The sequence below is a fragment of the Staurois parvus genome, unplaced genomic scaffold, assembly GCF_062004578.1.
Source record: "Staurois parvus isolate SC_StPar_1 unplaced genomic scaffold, SC_StPar_1.0 ptg002146l, whole genome shotgun sequence".
Taxonomy (NCBI): Eukaryota; Metazoa; Chordata; class Amphibia; order Anura; family Ranidae; genus Staurois; species Staurois parvus.
The window spans coordinates 81,161-99,545 of NW_028319942.1; the positions used below are offsets into that span (position 1 = coordinate 81,161).

The 18,385-nt window shown below is 50.6% G+C and overlaps 2 protein-coding genes across 2 annotated transcripts; both read left to right on the forward strand.

Moving 5' to 3' along the window:
• Positions 1–560: 560 nt before the first annotated feature.
• Positions 561–2,192, forward strand: LOC149432424 (uncharacterized). Its single transcript, XM_089665209.1, has one exon. The coding sequence runs from the start codon at positions 615–617 to the stop codon at positions 1,317–1,319; it is 705 nt and encodes a 234-aa protein (XP_089521335.1). The 5' UTR covers positions 561–614; the 3' UTR covers positions 1,320–2,192.
• Positions 2,193–15,718: 13,526 nt separating this feature from the next.
• H1-10 (H1.10 linker histone) lies at positions 15,719–16,694 on the forward strand. The gene has a single exon (XM_089665211.1). The coding sequence runs from the start codon at positions 15,805–15,807 to the stop codon at positions 16,351–16,353; it is 549 nt and encodes a 182-aa protein (XP_089521337.1). The 5' UTR covers positions 15,719–15,804; the 3' UTR covers positions 16,354–16,694.
• Positions 16,695–18,385: the final 1,691 nt, after the last annotated feature.

Genomic DNA, 18,385 nt, shown 5'->3' on the forward strand with positions numbered 1-18,385 from the left:
CCCCCCTCCCCCACTCTTTGCTGTGCATACAATGTATCATCCCTGGATATAGGTGTGCCTCTACTTTTGATACATTTGGATTCCTGCTGACGTGTCATGTGGCGATGCGGCCAGCAGATGGCGCGCCCTGTGTTAGTTCCAACAAATTAACCCGATTAATTGAGATGTCCCCACCCGCGCAGACCTCGTCCATGGGGGGCAGCCTCCTCTTTAACCTCTTCCCTTGCAGCCCCCGTCTCTTAATCCCCCAAAGCCAAGGTGGGGGGGAGCTAGAAGCCGGCAAACAACAGCCCCCCATCCGCAGCTGCCAGACATTTGCAGGGTGCTGCTTTTAAATTGCACCTGGAGGGGGCATCGGGGCGTCCGATGGGGCAGATCTGCCCTGGGCTGCCTGGGAAAACGTCTGTAGGGGTGGGCTGGAGGGGTGTCCAGGCTGGGGGGGCCGTGGATGGGGGGCTAGAGGGGGCAGAAAGGAGCGGAAGAAACACAAGTTGCTGCAAAGAGCTGCTGAGGCTGGCGAGGTTCTCAATTCGGTCCGCTCAGCCAGTACAAGAGCAGCAGAGCACCGACTGGCGGTTCAGACAAGGCAGCAGCTTCTGATCAGGACCAGCATCATGTCCCTGCAGCTGGAGGAGAACGTCCCCACCACTGAGGAGGAGGATGAGGAGGAGGAAGACGATGAGGAGGAGGATGATGATGATGATGAAGAAGAAGAGGAGGAGGAGGAGGAGGAGGAGGAATCTGATACAAAGTCCTCTGGGAAGAGAAACAAAGGATCAGCTTCTTCTTCTTCCGGATCCAAAAAGAAGAACAAGAAGAAGAACCAACCCGGGAGATACAGCCAGCTGGTGGTGGACACCATCCGCAAACTGGGCGAGAGGAACGGCTCTTCCCTGGCCAAGATCTACAGCGAGGCCAAGAAGGTGTCCTGGTTTGACCAGCAGAACGGTCGCACCTACCTGAAGTACTCGGTCAAGGCCCTGGTCCAGAACGACACCCTGGTGCAGGTCAAGGGGGTCGGCGCCAACGGTTCCTTCCGACTCAACAAGAAGAAGCTGGAGGGGGGAACCCCCGAGAAGAAGGCGGCCCCTGCCCCCAAACCCGCCGCCAAGAAAGCGGCTCCCAAAAAAAGCCCCAGAAAGACCAAGGCGAAACCCAAGCCTCCTAAGATGAAGAAAGCCAAGAAGAGCAGCCCCAAGGCGGCGACCGCGGCGGCGGCCAAGAGCACCAAGAAGAAGGCGGCCGGCGGCGGGGGCAAGAAGGTGAAGAAGGCGGGCAAGCCTAGCAGGGCCAAGGTGCACAAGGCTAGGAAGGCGTGAGGGGGCGCCGGAGAGGACTGGGAGCTTTTGTCTTGGGAAGCTTAGGCCACAATGAGACTTGTAGTTCTGCAGCTGCTGCCCAGCAAAAAGCGCTTTATTTTCTGTTCATGCAACGATGGGAATCTCTGAATGATCTCTTAATATCCCTCGGGCCCCCGGACAGGAGGGCGAGGAGGTCAAAACCTTTCCCGCTTCGTCCAATGGGGCGTCCGATATCGAGACTGAGCCACTTTCTTCTAAACACCTAGCGGCCGCGCCTTCGAATCGCAGGCTCACATCACAAAGCTTCCCAGGAGGATGAGTATCTTTATTTCCAGTCCTGACTGTCATTTTCAAATCTCATTGGACTCAGATCAAAATAACTGTCACTTTTTTTTGTTTGTTTTTTGTTTTTGTTTTTTTATAAGTATCTTTGCCTTAGTGCGTTAGCTTTGTGAATTGAGCCTATTGCATCGGTCTGTTCTCCTCTTTAGAATTTCGTAAAAACAATCTGCGCATCCCTATTGGCTGTCGGTGCTGCCGAGCAGGTGTCTCCGTAGCAACGGCATTGGGAGGGTGGGGCTGATGTGACAGCTGCCTTGTTGGACTGTGGGAAGTAAGGGGGGGGGGGTGGTGGTGGTGGAGGGGAGGAGGGGATTGTGAAGTTTTCATTGTTTTCTATCATTTTTTTTTTTTCGTGCCTGTTTTGGAAACCGAGTAGCCTTGCTGGGACCACGAGATCTTCATTTTATTTAAATGTTGTGTTGATCGCAATTTATAAGCTTTTTATTTTGCACATCGGTGTTTTATTTTTATGTGATCAAGACGGTCTTTTATGATATGTTATTGTTTTTGGTTACTTTTTATGCTGAATAAAAAAAAAAAACATTGCTACATTGTTGTGGTTATTGATCAGAAAAAAAAACTTACAGGGGTATATTTATAAGGCTCCAGTCGCATTAGTGCGCCTCCAAAATTGCACCATTTCCAATGCAACTTTGATCCGTATTAAGCCCGGGTTATTATTATTATTATACAGGATTTATATTATTATTATTATTATTATACAGGATTTATATGGCGCCAACAGGTTGCTCAGCACTTTACAATATAACGGGAGACAATACAGCAACAATACAGTTCAGTACAAGAGGGTTAGGAGGGCCTGATCCTTGGAGCTTACAATCTAGGAGGGTTCACACTAATGCAGTGCTGTATATCACACATGATTTGTGTGCGGTGCGATCGGAGACGTACATTTTGTATGGCTCAAATCGCACCGCATCCGCATCAAAAAGGTGCAGGACCCTTTTTTCGTCAGCACTAGAATCGGATCGCATGGGTATTCACACCTATGCGATCCGATTCTGCACATTGCACCACATTTTGCGGACCGATTTCGGGGTATTGTTAACATACACAACTGCAGCGGTTTGCATGAACGGGGTGCGATTGTGATGTGGTGCGGACTTCGCACAGAAAACGCTGAGAATTCCGCACCGCATCAGTGTGAACCAGGGATAAGTCTTTAGTCGCACTGATGCAGCGAAGGATTTGCAGCGATTCCTGTGCGTTTCCCACATAGCATGTGATCTGCTGCTGGTGTTAATGTTAACGACACCCGAAAAATGGGTCAAAACTTTGGAGCGTGACCAGGGGCGGACTGACAACTCATGGGGCCCCCGGGCAATAGGGGATCATTGGGCCCCTGTGTCCTTCCCCAAACTCAAAGCACACCCAAAAAAACCTATAAAAGCTACCAGGGGCATTTCATGGGGCCCCCTACTGACCCTGGGCCCTCGGGCAGTGCCCGAGTGCTCGAATGGTCAGTCTGCCCCTGAGCGTGACTGATCTGAATTAAGTCTTGGTTTGCACTGATGCAGCGCAGGATTTGCAGAGATTCCTGTGCGTTTCCCACACAGCATCACAATCGCACTGTGTTCATGTGATCTTCTGCGGGTGTCAATGTTAACGACACCCCAAAAACAAGTCGCAAAAGACAGTACGATCGACTGAATTGGACTGCATGGGTGTGAACACCCATGCGACCCGATTCCATTGCGACAAAACTAGGTGCCAGCGCCCTTTTGCATGCAGATGCGGTGCGATTTGAGCAATACAAAATGAATGGGCTCAAAATGCAACGCACAGAATCGCATTTGATTTGAACAGGAATGAGGTGCGATTCCTGTGGGAATCACATGCAGTCCCCCGCACCGCACCAGAGTGAACCTAGACTTACACTCTGTAGACCAAAGTCGCACCAAAGCAGTGCAGGCACCTTTTTTAAAATCGCTGCGACTTTTGCATTGATCTGAAAGGGTTCCATTGCAGACAATGGGCTGCGACCAGGGGCGGACTGACAACTCATGGGGCCCCTGGGCAATTGGGGATCATGGGGCCCCAGTGCCCGAGTTTCCAGATGGTCAGTCCGCCCCTGGCTGCGACTTGTCAGGTCCCAAGCCGCACACGTGTGAATAGCCCTAAAGCAGTGAATCTGACATTCACCAAACATTCGCTGCAGGTGAATCTTCCAGGTCTATGTGTTTTTTAGTGATGGATTTGCCACCAGTGAATGTTTGTTGAAAGCCCCATTCAGGCCCCATGCACACAGGACGTTTGCCCAGCTCTCCTAAACACCTTTCCTCTTGGCAGCAGTGTTTGGGCATTAATTCATTTCATTGATCAGAGTAATCATTTATTCTATCTAGTGGAATGAATTAGCGCTCATGCGATAAATGTGTCTAGAGTTAACGTGCAAAAAGGCAAAAAATGGTGTAGCGCTAATAAATATTATACCATAAACATGATAAATATATGTGCATAACCAGGGGCGGACTGACCATTTGGAAACTCGGGCACTGCCTGAGGGCCCAGGGTCAGTAGGGGGCCCCATGAGATGCCCCTGGTATCTTTTTCATAGGCTTTTTTGAGTTTGGGCAAGGACACAGGGGCCCCATGATCCCTTATTGCCCGGGGGCCCCATGAGTTGTCAGTCCACCCCTGTGCATAACACACAAACATAAATACCAAGTGGTAAGGATCCTGTCTGGATCCAATGGTGAAAATATTCTCCATAGTGAAACGGGCCACAAAAAATCCTGTGACGTGAAACCACAAATGTATACAACCAGGGGCGGACTGACAACTCATGGGGCCCCCAGGCAATAGGGGATCATGGGGCCCCTGTGTCCTTGCCCGCACTCAAAGCACACCCAAAAAAGCCTATAAAAAGGTGCCAGAGGCATTTCATGGGGCCCCCTACTGACCCAGGGCCCTCGGGCAGTGCCCGAGTGCTCAAATGGTCAGTCCGCCCCTGTATACAACCCCCTATCCCCACGTGGGGGATAAATACATCACAAAAAATGATATTATATATAAATAGTGAATATAAAGTAAGTACCCTAAAATCAGGGATAATAAATTGTGTCCCCTGACAAGGGGATAAACCTTTAACTTAAATTTTAAATGATGGTAATAACCAGGGGCGGACTGACCATTTGGAAACTCGGGCACTGCCCCATGATCCCCTATTGCCCGGGGGCCCCATGAGTTGTCAGTCCGCCCCTAGTAATAACAAACAAGTGAATAAACATAACATAAAAAATTCCAGTCCACATAAAACCAGTCCAATTCAAAAAAATCACATGTGAACTTATACACGTGATCCACAAACGACGATCATGCGCGTGATGACGTGAAACTCGTGCTCACAGCAAAGGTGTAAAAATCCAACAAAGGACAGAGTGCCCCCTCACCTCCTTATGGTGACCACAAGGGCCAGCTCGCTTTTTGGATCACCCACGATCCTTACAGGAACTATAACGTCGCAGGGGAAATCACCGCACTGGGTCTCATCAGTAATAGCACCAGGGGCAGACTGACCATTCGAGCACTCGGGCACTCCCCAAGGGCCCGGGGTCAGTAGGGGGCCCCATGAAATGCCCCTTTTTTATAGGCTTTTTTGAGTGTGGGCAAGGACACGGGGGCCCCATGATCCCCTATTGCCCAAGGGCCCCATGAGTTGTCAGTCCGCCCCTGAATAGGACTTACTCCTCCTGGGTCCACTCCAGATATAGATACTTGCTCTTACTCCATCAGAGGATCGTAGTAATAAAACAAAGAAGAGCCTCCATAGTGTAATCCAGTTTATTACATAAATAAATGAAAAAACGCCCAAAATTGCCCACTTGCATATAGATCTAGGAACAATCAGCCTTTCCTCATGTAATGGGTGTACTGCATGGGTATCCTGGTGTACCAAGATGGCACCCACGCCGTAAAAATGACGTCACCGCAAAACAGAAGTCCGTCACCGCGCACCAACGCTTTATGTCACGCTACCCACGTGACTTCATCAGGGCCCTCCTGCTGACCTGGGCCCTGTACAGGAGGACTGATAGTACCCCCTTATCCACGGCCCTGTCCCCAACTATATGTGTCCATGTACATATAGGTGTTTAGAGGCAGAAAATCTACCCCATTGCCAGTGTATCCAGGAGCAGCAGCGTTTTGGCAGATAAAATGCTTGATGCGTGTAAACGCGTTTTGGTGCATCAAGCGCTTGAGTGTTATTGTATTCAATTGGCCAGAATAAGAATTTGTTTTTCCATTGAAATGAATGAACGCTCAAGCACTAAGGGCTAACGTACATTTATACGTGTCCAGGGGCGGACTGACCATTTGGAAACGCGGGCACTGCCCGAGAGCCCGGGGTCAGTAGGGGGCCCCATGAGATGCCCCTGGTACCTTTATCATAGGCTTTTTTGAGTTTGGGCAAGGACACAGGGGCCCCATGATCCGCTATTGCCCGGGGGCCCCATGAGTTGTCAGTCTGCCCCTGTACGCGTCAAGAGTTTTTTCTGCCAAAACGCTGCTGCTCCTGGACGCGCTGGCAGTGGGGTAGGTTTTCTGCAGCTACACACCTATATGTACATGGACACATATAGTTGGGGGCAGGGTCGTGGATAAGGGGGTACCACCAGTCCTCCTGTACAGGGCCCAAGCCAGCAGGGGGGCCCAGGCAGCTGGGTCGATTGGATGTGTGCAGGGAGGGTGATCTGCGCAGCGCAGAGGGGCGGAAAAAACTAAAGCCAATGCCCTGTATGGCTCTCCCTGCAGCAGTTGAAAGATTCTTCTCCAGAGGAAGCCATACAGGGGATTAGTTGAAGTATGTGCCCCCCCTCCCAATGCACCGACCACTCTCCCTGTGCAAAATATGTTTCCCCTCCTGCACAGCTTCCCCCCCCACGTGTGCCCCCACCCCTGCAGTGCTGCCAGCTCCCCTCCCTTCTTCCCAGCAGCAGCTGCAAACATGGACCCTTCAGGATAGAGAGTGGGAGAAGGGTCCGGTAAATAGGTCTGATTTACCGCCCCTTCCTTTCTTGAATGAACACAGTGAGTGATCCGTATCGATCAGGCACTGTGTTCATTTATAAATGAAGCATGGTAAACTGTGTTTTCTGTTTTGGGGGGGGTCCCTGTTAGGATGGCTGTATAACCCTAGTTTCCAATAGCAGCCCTGGTTGGGGTTGTTTACAGAGAAAAACCGAAGCCAGACACCCCTAAAAGCAGCATTTTTAATTCTCATTGTACATGAGGCTGCTTAACATGTCGCAGCCCATGTAACATATATGTGCGGTGGCAAAGAGGCTAGGCTTTAATGCCTGCATGACGCACATATCCACCCATGGGAGTCAGTGGGACAGATTCCAGATCGTGTGATCCCTGTGACAGCCAATCACAATGGTCATGTGATCAGGTAGACCTTCCTACCCCCAGACATAATAACCCAGTTAAAGGGATGCCCAGGGCTGGGTAGATAGGGGTTAATCAATATGCCCCTAAATGTACATAAGTGATTGATTTACCTCCCCCCAAAGTGCATGTAATGGCAGAGAAATTTGGACCCTCTTCCAAGCTTTTATTGCTGTGTGTGTCCCCCGTTGGGGAGATTTGCCCCTCTTTTTTTCCAGGTGACCATACTCACTGAGACTAAATGTCCAAAATGTTAGGGATGTCACCGCAACAGGAAGTAAGAGCAAATCTTCCAGCGGTGACAACTGTTTCAAAAGGGAATTCCAGTCACTTTGTTGAGATTTTGTCTTCAGGACTTCCCAACTCTTTACAAGTTGAAAGCCAGCCAAAGATGGTTCGAATCTCGGCCAGTGCAGCAGGGACCGGCCGAGATCCCAACCATGTATGGGCAGGTTGATTGTACCCAAGTACCCTCTCTCTCTCTCCCTCTCTCTCCCTCTCTATCCCTCTTCCCTCTCTCTCTCCTCCCCCCTCCCCCCCCTCTTTCTCTATCCCCCCACTCTCTCCCTCTTCCCTCTCTCTCTCCCCCTCTCTGTCCCTCTTCCCTCTCTCCCTCTTCCCTCTCTCTCTCTCCCCCTCTCTGTCCCTCTCTATCCCTCTTCCCTCTCTATCTCTCCTCTGTCTGTCTCCCTCTTCCCTCCCTCTCTCCTCTCCCCTCTGCCCCCCCCCTCTCTCTATCCCCCCGCCCTCTCTCCCTCTTCCCTCTCTCTCTCCCCCCTCTGTCCCTCTTCCCTGTCTCCCTCTTCCCTCTCTCTCTCTCTCCCCCTCTCTCCCCTTTCTATCCCTCTTCCCTCTCTATCTCTCCTCTGTCTCCCTCCCCCCCTCTCTCTCCCCTCTCTCTCTCCTCTGCCCCCTCTCTTCCCTCCCTCTCTATCCCCCCGCTCTCTCCCTCTTTCTCTCTCTCTTCCCTCTCTCCCCCTCTCTTCCCTCTTCCCACTCTCACTTCCCTCTTCTCTCTCTCTCCCTCCCTCTCTTCCCTCTCTCCCCTTCTTCCCTTTCTCCCCCTCTTCCATTTTCCCCCTTCTCCCTCCCTCGTCCCTCTCTCTCTCTATCTCTCCCCCTCTTCCCTCTCTCTCCTCTCCCCTCTCTCTTCCCTCTCTCTCTCTCTTTATCCCCCACTTCCTCTCTCTCTTCCCTCTCTCCCTCCCTCCTCTCTCTCCCCCTCCCCCTTCCCTATCTCTCCCTCTTCCCCCCTCTCTCTCCCCCCTCCCCCCTCCCTCTTCCCCCCCTCTCTCTCCCCCCTCCCCCTCTCCCCTCCCCTCCCCTCCCTCTCGCCCCCCCCCTCTCTTTTCCCTCTCTCCCTCTTCCCTCTCCCCAGAAGAAGGGATGGAAGAAGGGACACGCACACCATGGGGACCAGGTGGGATCCGAGAGAGGCTGCGGACTGCTTGATGGTGTATGTAGAGCCAGACTTTCTTTCCCGGGGATGTCTGGAGCTGTGAAGATGGGTGCCTTTCTCTCTATCACCGGGAAGGGGGGGTAGTGGAAGGCTCTCCCAGATGGGGGGCAGGGGTGTTGTCGGTCAATGTCAGAGTCTCTCCGCGGGAGGGGGAAGGGGGGATGGTGTTGGTCGGTGTACGTGGGGGCAAACGATTTTTGTGTTGCCTAGGGCAGCACAATTGTCAGGGCTCCAGGTATGACCAGAGGGGTGTGGACTGACACAGGGAAACGCAGGCTTCAGATATGGTATAAACAATATAATTTATTAAGACTAACAATACAAAATGCAGTGCAAAACTAAACCTAAACACAGTGCAAACAAACCAAACCAAACCACCCACCGATAACAATACATACAATACAAAGAGTAGTCAGGCAGGCCGGGTCAGTAGCAAACGGGCAAACGGACTACCAGGAACAGGCGGGGGAGTGGTCGGGGTCACAAGCTGGGTTCAGTAACTCACGGGCAGCGTGGTACAGAGGGTCAGGCAGAGAATGGTCAGGGTCACAAGCCAGGGATCAAGCAGGAGAAGTCAGCAGAGGTCAGGATAAGGCAAGATCGGCAACAAGTCAGGCAGAAACAGGAACAGGAATACAGGATACAAGATACAGGGGCCCATGGAAAACACACACCATGGCCTTGACTGTGAGTCTGGCCATTCCTTAACTAATTGCCGACCGCAGATAGCCGAATGATGGCTGCACTGCGGCCGGCCAGTTCTGGGTGGACGTCATATGACGTCCTCCCAGAACGAGCTCTCCTGCGCACCCGGCGATCTCCGTGATCGCTGGGCCCTACGGACACAGCTGATCATGTGACGTGGTAAAAGGCCAATCACAGCGGCCTTTTACCACGTGATCAGCCATGTCCAATGACACGCTGATCACCGGGAAAATGCAATTGCCGGTTCTCGGCTGCACTTTCCTCACACTGTCAGATCGTGAGGAAAGTACTGCCGAAAACCGGCAGTTGTCAGAGCGGGGATCGCCACCGATTATCAGGGTCACTGATCATCAGTGCCCTGATGATCGGTGCCCAGCAGTGCCACACACAAGTTATGCCCACCTGTGCCCAGCAATGCACCCACCTGTGCCCAGCAGTGCGCCCACCTGTGCCCAGCAGTGCGCCCACCTGTGCCACCCAGCAGTGTCACCACCTGTGCCCAGAAGTGCCACCCACCTGTGCCCACCAGTGCCACCCACCAGTGCCCATCAGTGCAGCCCACCAGTGCTGCCAGTCAGTGCCACCAGTCAGTGCCCAGCGGTTGTGCCAGTCAGTGCCCAGCAGTGCCACCAGTCAGTGCCCAGCAGTGATGTCAGTCAGTGCTACCTATCAGTGCTGTCTATCAGTACCCATTATCAGTGTCGCCTATCAGTGCCACCAATCAGTGCCGCATATCAGTGCCACCTATCCGTGACACCTCATTAGTGCTGCCTATCAGTGCCACCTATCCCTGCCACCTCATTAGTGCCGCCTATCAGTGCCCTTCAGTGCTGCCTATCAGTGCCCATCAGTGCCGCCTATCAGTGCCCATCAGTGCTGCCTCATCAACGCACATCAGTAAAGGAGAAAAATTACCTGTTTGAAAAATTTTATAATAGAAACAAAAAAACTTTTTTTTTTTCAAAGTTTTTTGCACTTTTTTTGCTTATAGCACAAACAGTAAAGCGCCCAGCAGCAATTAAATACCACCAAAAGAAAGCTCTATTTGTGAGAAAAAAATGATTAAAATTTCATATGGTACAATGTTGCATGACCGCGCAATTGTCAATCAAAGTGCGACAGTGCTGAAAGCTGAAAATTGGCCTGGTAAATAAGGGGGTATAAGTGCCCTGTAAGCAAGTGGTTAAACACAACCCCTGCAATCAGCTTCAGGTGTTTTGGCTGATTGCAGGGGTGAGTCTCTGATTGCTGAGAGCACCCGCTGGCCAGCCCTGGTACTGCAGCTCACAAGGCAGGTGAGTCCCACCATTATTGACAAGTCCATTCCTGACAACAATACCTAAATACACCACTGGACCCAGGGCTGACATGGCGTGTGCCATCAGGTAGAGGGCAGAGAGGAGAGCGAACGGACACATCCTTCCCTTCTTGTCGCTGACCTGGAAATCCACATGTATGACGTCACTCCTGGGTCCCCCTGTCACTTTCCAGGGAGGAATGCATTGCAATGCATTCAGTGGAGCCCAGAGGAGACACTGGGGGTCTTTTTTGACCCTCCATGTCTCATTAAAGAGAACCTGTCACCAAAAAATTCATCACATGGGGGCCGTTTCAGGAGCACACACAAATTTAAGGCTTGACACGTTGGGTATCTATTTACTTGGTGCAACCTCGGCTTGTATATTTTACAAAACATTTGGGTAATCTATTGCATTTGTTTTCCCTGAAATTCACTTTAGTGTGGTTTTTTTTGGCACTGCCCAAACTCTGGCACTGCCCGAAGGCCCGGGGCCAGTAGGGGGCCCCATGAGATGCCCTGGTACCTTTTTCATGGGCTTTTTTGAGTTTGAGCAAGGACACAGGGGCCCCATGATCCCTATTGCCCAGGGGCCCCATGAGTTTTCAGTCCGCCCCTGGTCTCTCCCGTCAGTGCTCCCCAGCAATCGCTAGGTACTGGCGGGGAATCTCCGGCCGGGACCTGGTGATCGACATCTGCCAATGGTGGTGCGGGTAGGGGCGCCCCCTACCTGGAAATGCAAAATCAAGTATATATATATGTGTGATTTTACACAGCCCTTCCACCCTGTAGCAGTACTTCTGCGGTCAGGAAGCGGTGATGCTGGTTGCGGACTGCCGGCGCCCTGTACGTCATCAGGCACGGTAGCAGAGTTCTCGTTGGCCTTTCACACAATACCAGCCTCCTCAGGCGATCTATTAACAGTCCTTCACATTGCACACATCGCCTGGCTGGACTGAATGATAGATGTAAAGAAATGTAAACCCAACCACCAAAATGTCATCAAATCTCGTTCATGTCGCTCTAAAAAGTTATTTTGATATATTTCTCAAACCTGCAACTTTCATTAAAAAGCACCTGGTGACCCCGCCATGAAGGTCTTACTCCTGACACTTCCCTTTATAGGGTGACAACGCTCTGTCTGTCTTCCAGTTCTGCTCCTGTGTTGTCACCACGTCCCGCAGGCCACTAATGGAGTATACAAGCGGCCATTTCAACGCGCTTTACACAGGCACAGTCTACTGCAGTCACCATCAAGAAACCCGACCTGGGAAATGCCATGCAGCCAGTACTGAAGAGTTTGTAAACCAGAAGTGGCTGCAAAGAGGCGGCAGAAAATCAGAAGCACTAGGATGCAGCAAAGGATGAATAAAAGAGGATAAAAAGTATTTTGTTTAATATGTATGGCAATTGCTCCTGAAACAAAGTACTCTGGGAAATAAAATGTCATTCAGTTAGAGTTTACATGTACTTTAATGCATATCTGAAACAAACGTTTTCTTTTTTTTTTTTTTTGCATCTGTGTTCAGGGGCAGGCTGACCATTTGAGCACTCAGGCAGTGCCTGAGGGCCCAGAGTCAGTAGGGGGCCCCCATGAAATGCCCCTGGCACCTTTTATAGGCTTTTTTGGGTGTGCTTTGAGTGTGGGCAAGGACACAGGGGCCCCATGATCCCCTATTGCCCGGGGGCCCCATCGGTTGTCAGTCCGCCCCTGGTCTGTGTTGGGAGATTGCCCTGGGCACAAAACTTTAAAGTGGTTGTAAACCCTTCCATATACCCAGTGAAGTGGCTGGTGATACACAGAGATAGAAACAAATCCTCCTGCATAAGTTGTACCTGTTTATCTGCGGTTTTCTCTTCTCTACAGACATTCAAAGTCCTGAATTTATACAGCTTCTCTGAGCTTTCAGAAAAAAGGGGTCAGACAGCTGAAATTACACTCTGCAGAGTTCTGTGAGGAGATCTCTGAGAGCTGATTGGAGGGAAGGAACATACCCCCCTCTACACAGCACCCAGGAACAGAGCTGAGGCTGTCAATCACAGGCTGTGTGCTGAAGCTCCTTCACATCACCTTTTTTCTCTTGGCGTCAGGAAAACCTGTCAAAAGTGACTCGTGCTGATCAGGGGCGGACTGACCATTTGGAAACTCGGGCACTGCCCGAAGGCCTGGGGTCAGTAGGGGGCCCCATGAGATGCCCCTGGTACCTTTTTCAAAGGCTTTTTTGAGTTTGGGGAAGGACACAGGGGCCCCATGATCCCCTATTGCCCGGGGGCTCCATGAGTTGTCAGTCTGCCCCTGGTGCTGATAACAGGGGAACCAAGAAGCAGACAGAAATGACACTGAGCCCTCATGCACACGGGACGTTTTTCTAACGCTGGTAACGAGGTTTTTCAACTTTTTTAGCATGTTTGCATTAGTGCTTAGCGGCATTTTGCTGCAATTAGCTGTGTTTTCTAGCGTTTTTATGCGTTTGCATTTGTTAGCTGTTTTTAGCATTTTTTGTTGCTAAAAAGAATCCAAAACCGCCGGTTTGCTGAGTTTTACCGCATTTTTCAGCGTTAGAGCTTTTTTACAGCTAAAAAACTCCCCTAGAAACACACTAGTTTTGGGTATTTTTCCAGCAAAAAAAGTCCCTGACAAAAAACGGCGATTCCAGTCTATGTATGGACACCTAGGATAACATGCTGGGGGGTTTCATGACTGTAGAAAAAAAACGTCAAACGCCAAAAACAGCCGCTGTAAAACCGTCCCGTGTGCACGAGGGCTTAGTGCCCTGGATTGAGACACGTACACACTACAGAGGGATGTGCTTTGTTCATTTCATGTCTGAGGTTTACAACTGCTTTCATTTAAATATATTCTTCAATATTCAGAAAGGATATAAATGGACTTTGTGCACCAACTGAACTAAAATCAGCTAAAAGCCAGCCAGAGCCTGAGTAGAAAAGCCTGCCCCGTCCTGCACCAGCATGCTGCAGCAAAGGGCCTTCCATGTGGAAGCAGTGGTCTCTCTGCAGAGGTCCAACACTCCTCGTGCCGAGTCAGCCCTGGAACTCTGTAACCAGCAAAGCTCATGCTCCTTTCTGATTGGGGATTTCTAGATCTAACTCAGCAGGGGGCATGTCAGACCTCTGAAGAGAGACCACTGCTTCCATACAGAGTCCTGCTAAGCAGCAGGCTGGCAGGCAACTGGCTGTTCTACTCAGGCGGTGGCTGATGATGATGGATGATGGATGATGATTATGGTGGAGATGATGATGATGGTGGATGATGATTATGGTGGAGATGATGATGATGGATGATGATTATGGTGGAGATGATGATGATGGATGGATGATGATATGGATGATGATTATGGTGGAGATGATGGATGACGATGGTGGTGATGAGGGATGGATGATAGGTGGATTATGATGGATAATGGGTAGATTATGATGGATGATGGTGGAGCTGATGATGGATGGGTGATGGGTGGATTACGATGGATGAATAGATTGATGGATGGATGGATGATGGATGGATTATGATAATGATGGGTGGATTATGATGGATGAATGGATGGATGGATGATGATGGTGGAGATGATGATGATGATGGATGGATGATGGTGGAGCTGATGATGGATGATGATGGGTGGATTATGATGATGGATGGATGGATGATGGTGAGCTGATGATGGATGGATGATGGGTGGATTATGATGGATGGATGATGAATGGATGGATGGATGATGGTGGAGCTGATGATGGGTGGATTATGATGGATGGATGATGAATGATGGTGGCGATGATGATGAATGGATGGATGATGGTGGAGCTGATGATGATGAATGGATGGATGATGATGGAGCTGATGATGGATGGATGATGGGTGGATTATGTTGGATGGATAGTGGAGATGAGGATGGATGATGATGATGGATGGATGGTAGAGTTGATAATGGATGATGGGTAGATTATGATGGATGGATGGATGGATGATGGTGGAGCTGCTGCTGATGATGGGTGGATTATGATGATGGATGGATGATGGTGGAGCTGATGATGGATGGATGGATGGATGATGGGTGGATTATAATGATGGATGGATGGATGATGGTGGAGCTGCTGATGATGGATGGAAGGATGATGGTGGAGCTGATGATGATGGATGGATGATGGGTGGATTATGATGATGGATGGATAATGGCGGAGCTGATGATGGATGGATGGATAGATGATGGTGGAGCTGATGATGGATGGATGATGGGTGGATTATGATGGATGGATGATGAATGGGTGGATTATGATGGATGATGAATGGATGGATGACGGTGGAGCTGATGATGGATGGATGGATGATGGTGGAGCTGATGATGGATGGATGATGGGTGGATTATGATGGATGGATGATGAATGGGTGGATTATGATGGATGATGAATGGATGGATGACGGTGGAGCTGATGATGGATGGATTATGATGAATGGATGGATGATGGTGGAGCTGATGATGGATGGATGGGGTTGAGTGGGTGGGATGGATTGGGGTCGCTGTGTCTGTATTGTGGACAGAGGGCGGCTCCATCCTGTCAGTTGTATAAAGTATCCCTCCCCTCCCCCTCCCTGGAGGACATACACCCGCGGGTGTGGGATATTGTATGGATGATGTCGGGAGGTGTGCCCCCCCCATGTTCTGTATGCCCCCCCTATCAGTGCCCCCCACCCCCCGAGTGCCACCATCGCCATCTCCCTCCAGCGCCGGGATCACGTGAGGGGCGCTCTGTGTTATTTCCTCCAATTTCCCCCCCTCATATCTCCCCTCCCCCTCCACCCTCACCCCCCCAATAAAATGCCCCGCCCCCGTCGGAACCCCCTCTCCCCCCTCCGGCACCCCCCTCCCCCCACACCGACCCCCTTCCCGGCCAAAACCGGCCCGGAACAGACCGCCTCCCCGCCGCTAGGGCTACGACGGCCGGGGGTGCGCCTAGGAATCGGCCGATTTCGGGCTGAATACCACCGGGGAGGGCCGGGTTTTCGGGGGGGATCGGTGGAGGGGGGTCTGGGGGTGGGTGGGGGTCGGTGGTCCCGGCCCCGGGGGGTGCAGGGGGGCGGAAAACAGGGGGGGAGGGCGCGGGAGAAAACACAAGTCGGCGGCGGACGGGGCTGGAGCTGTTGTTGTTCTCAACGTGGTCCGCATACTGCATATAAGAAGAGGGCGGGGCGCCGGCACGGAGTGTCAGTCTGCTGCAGACAGCCGGAGAGGGAGGACGCTCGGAGCCCACACAGCGAACACCCATCACCTTCAGCCATGGCCCAGACCGAGGTCGCCCCAGCTGCCAGCAGGCAAGCCAAGTCCTCTTCTTCAGCCGCCAAAAAGTCCAAGAAGAAGAAGAACCAGCCTGGGAGATACAGCCAGCTGGTGGTGGACACCATCCGCAAACTGGGCGAGAGGAACGGCTCTTCCCTGGCCAAGATCTACGGCGAGGCCAAGAAGGTGTCCTGGTTCGACCAGCAGAACGGCCGCACCTACCTGAAGTACTCGGTCAAGGCCCTGGTCCAGAACGACACCCTGCTGCAGGTCAAGGGGGTCGGCGCCAACGGCAGCTTCCGCCTCAACAAGAAGAAGCTGGAGGGGCTGGCAGTGCCCAAGAAAGCCTCCAGCGCCAAGCCGGCCGCCAAGAAGCTGGCCAGCACCCCGAAAAAGACCGCCAAGAAGTCCCCCAGCAAGGCAGCTAAGAGCCCCAAGAAGTCCCCCAGCAAGGCGGCCAAAAGCCCCAAGAAGTCCCCCAGCAAGGCGGCCAAGAAGGTGAAGAAGACGGCCAAGCCCAAAGCGCTGAAAGCCAAGAAGTCCAAATAAGATGAACTTTTACGGACTTAAAAGACTTTGTATCGTTGAACTTTATCGTTTGCTTTGTTTTTATTTCGCCTTTATAAAGAAGGTTGGACGTGACTTTAGGCAGCACTTGTTTTCGCGCAGCATGTGAGTGCAATCCCTGCAGAAAGGGTTAACCTGCTGCCGCTCTTTTCTCTGGTTACAATGGAACGTTCCATGGAAGCCCGCGAGAACTCTTATTCTTTTCTTTGAACTTGCATGGCTTGTCTTTGCCGTATATAACCGTGCTTGGTAGATTTCACTTTTTTTGTACCAAGATTTTTTTTTTTTTATATAAATAAAAAAGATTTTGTTTTTGTACAAAAGTTGTGGTTATTGAGTACCGGGGAGGGGAAGAAGTGCCGACTTGCAGGTGGGTGATCGAAGGATTCGTAAGCTCCAAGGATCAGGCCCTCCTATCCCTCTTGTATTGAACTGTATTGTCTCCCGTTCTATTGTAAAGTGCTGAGCAAACTGTTGGCGCCATATAAATCCTGTATGATCTGCAAGGATTCGATGGGCATCTTGAGATGCAATATGGATCAAATCAGATGGTCTGAGATGCAATATGAATGCCTGGGGTTGCCTAATAGTTCATGTTCAGGCTTGATTACAAAGGGGGTGCATTAGTGTGGCAAAAAAGTGAAATGTTATTGGGGTGTTGCAGTAAACCTGTTCGTAACATATTCATATCATTTTTGTTGGCTTGTAAGGGGGTGTACCACTCCATAGCAAACGTGGTTGTTGGGGTGCTGCAGTCATGTACTAATGTAAACTAAATCTTTGGGTCTTGGGGGGGCCTTACTATGAGGTGGTGCACTCTTACAAACCAAGACCCTGGATATATTAAAATCCAAAATATTTGTATGTTAGATTAGTGCAACATCCCACGACAGCCATATTTTTTATTCTTGTTGCTTAGTAACGGGCTGTAGCACTCCATAGCAACATGAAGCTACAAAATGTTGGGGCTGCAATCATTTACTAGTGTAAGTTGTGATAGTTTTGATCTTGGTAAGATATGGGGGTCTTGCTGAGGGCTGCACCCTCTTGCCAACCAACCTCTGTTCGTATCTTGCCAAGATCCAGAGTGTTACAGTTTACTAGATTAAGGCAGCACCCCCAGAACATCAACATTTTTGAGCTTCTTGTTGGTCTGATGTGCTGCTCCCCCTTACTAACCGACAAGAAACTCTGTAATATGTTGGAAATTGGCAATATATGAGAAGGGTGGGCCTTGCTATTACGAAGTTTTGGCAGCAGGCCATGACAACCACATTTATGAGCTCCTTGTTGCTACGGGGTGCTGCACCCTGCTTACTGACCAACAAGAAGCTCAAAAATATGGTTGACATGGGGTGATGCAGTCATTTATGTGAGTTGTAATATTTTGGACTAAAGTAAGATATGGGGGAGGTGTAACCCTTTGAGGTGTAGCACTTGCTGTGAACTGCTACACCTTCTAAGAGCCTCCCCCCATATATCTTACCAAGATCCAAAATGTTACAGGTACCTCATGATAACCACATCTTGAGCTCCTTGTTGCAATGGGGTGCTGCACCCCCTTACTGACCAACAAGAAGTTCAAAAATATGGTTGTCATGGGATGAGGAGTCATTTACCAATGGGAGTTGTAATATTTTAGACTTTGGTAAGATATGGGGGAGGCATAGCACTTGTTCTGAAGTGCTACACCCTCTTCATCTATCTTACCAAGATCCAAAATACTAGTTACACCGTGACAACCACATTTTGAGCTCCTTCTTGCAACGGGGTGCTGCACCCCCTTACTAACCAACAAGAAGCTCAAAAATATGGTTGTCATGGGATGAGGAGTCATTTACCAATGGGAGTTGTAGTATATTGGACTTTGGTAAGATAAGGGGGAGGTGTAGTACTTGTGAAGTGCTACACCCTCTTCCTAACCAAGAGCCTCCCCCCCCCCCCCATATATCTTACGAAGATCCAAAATGTTACAGGTACCCCATGACCCCCACACTTTGAGCTCCTTGTTGCA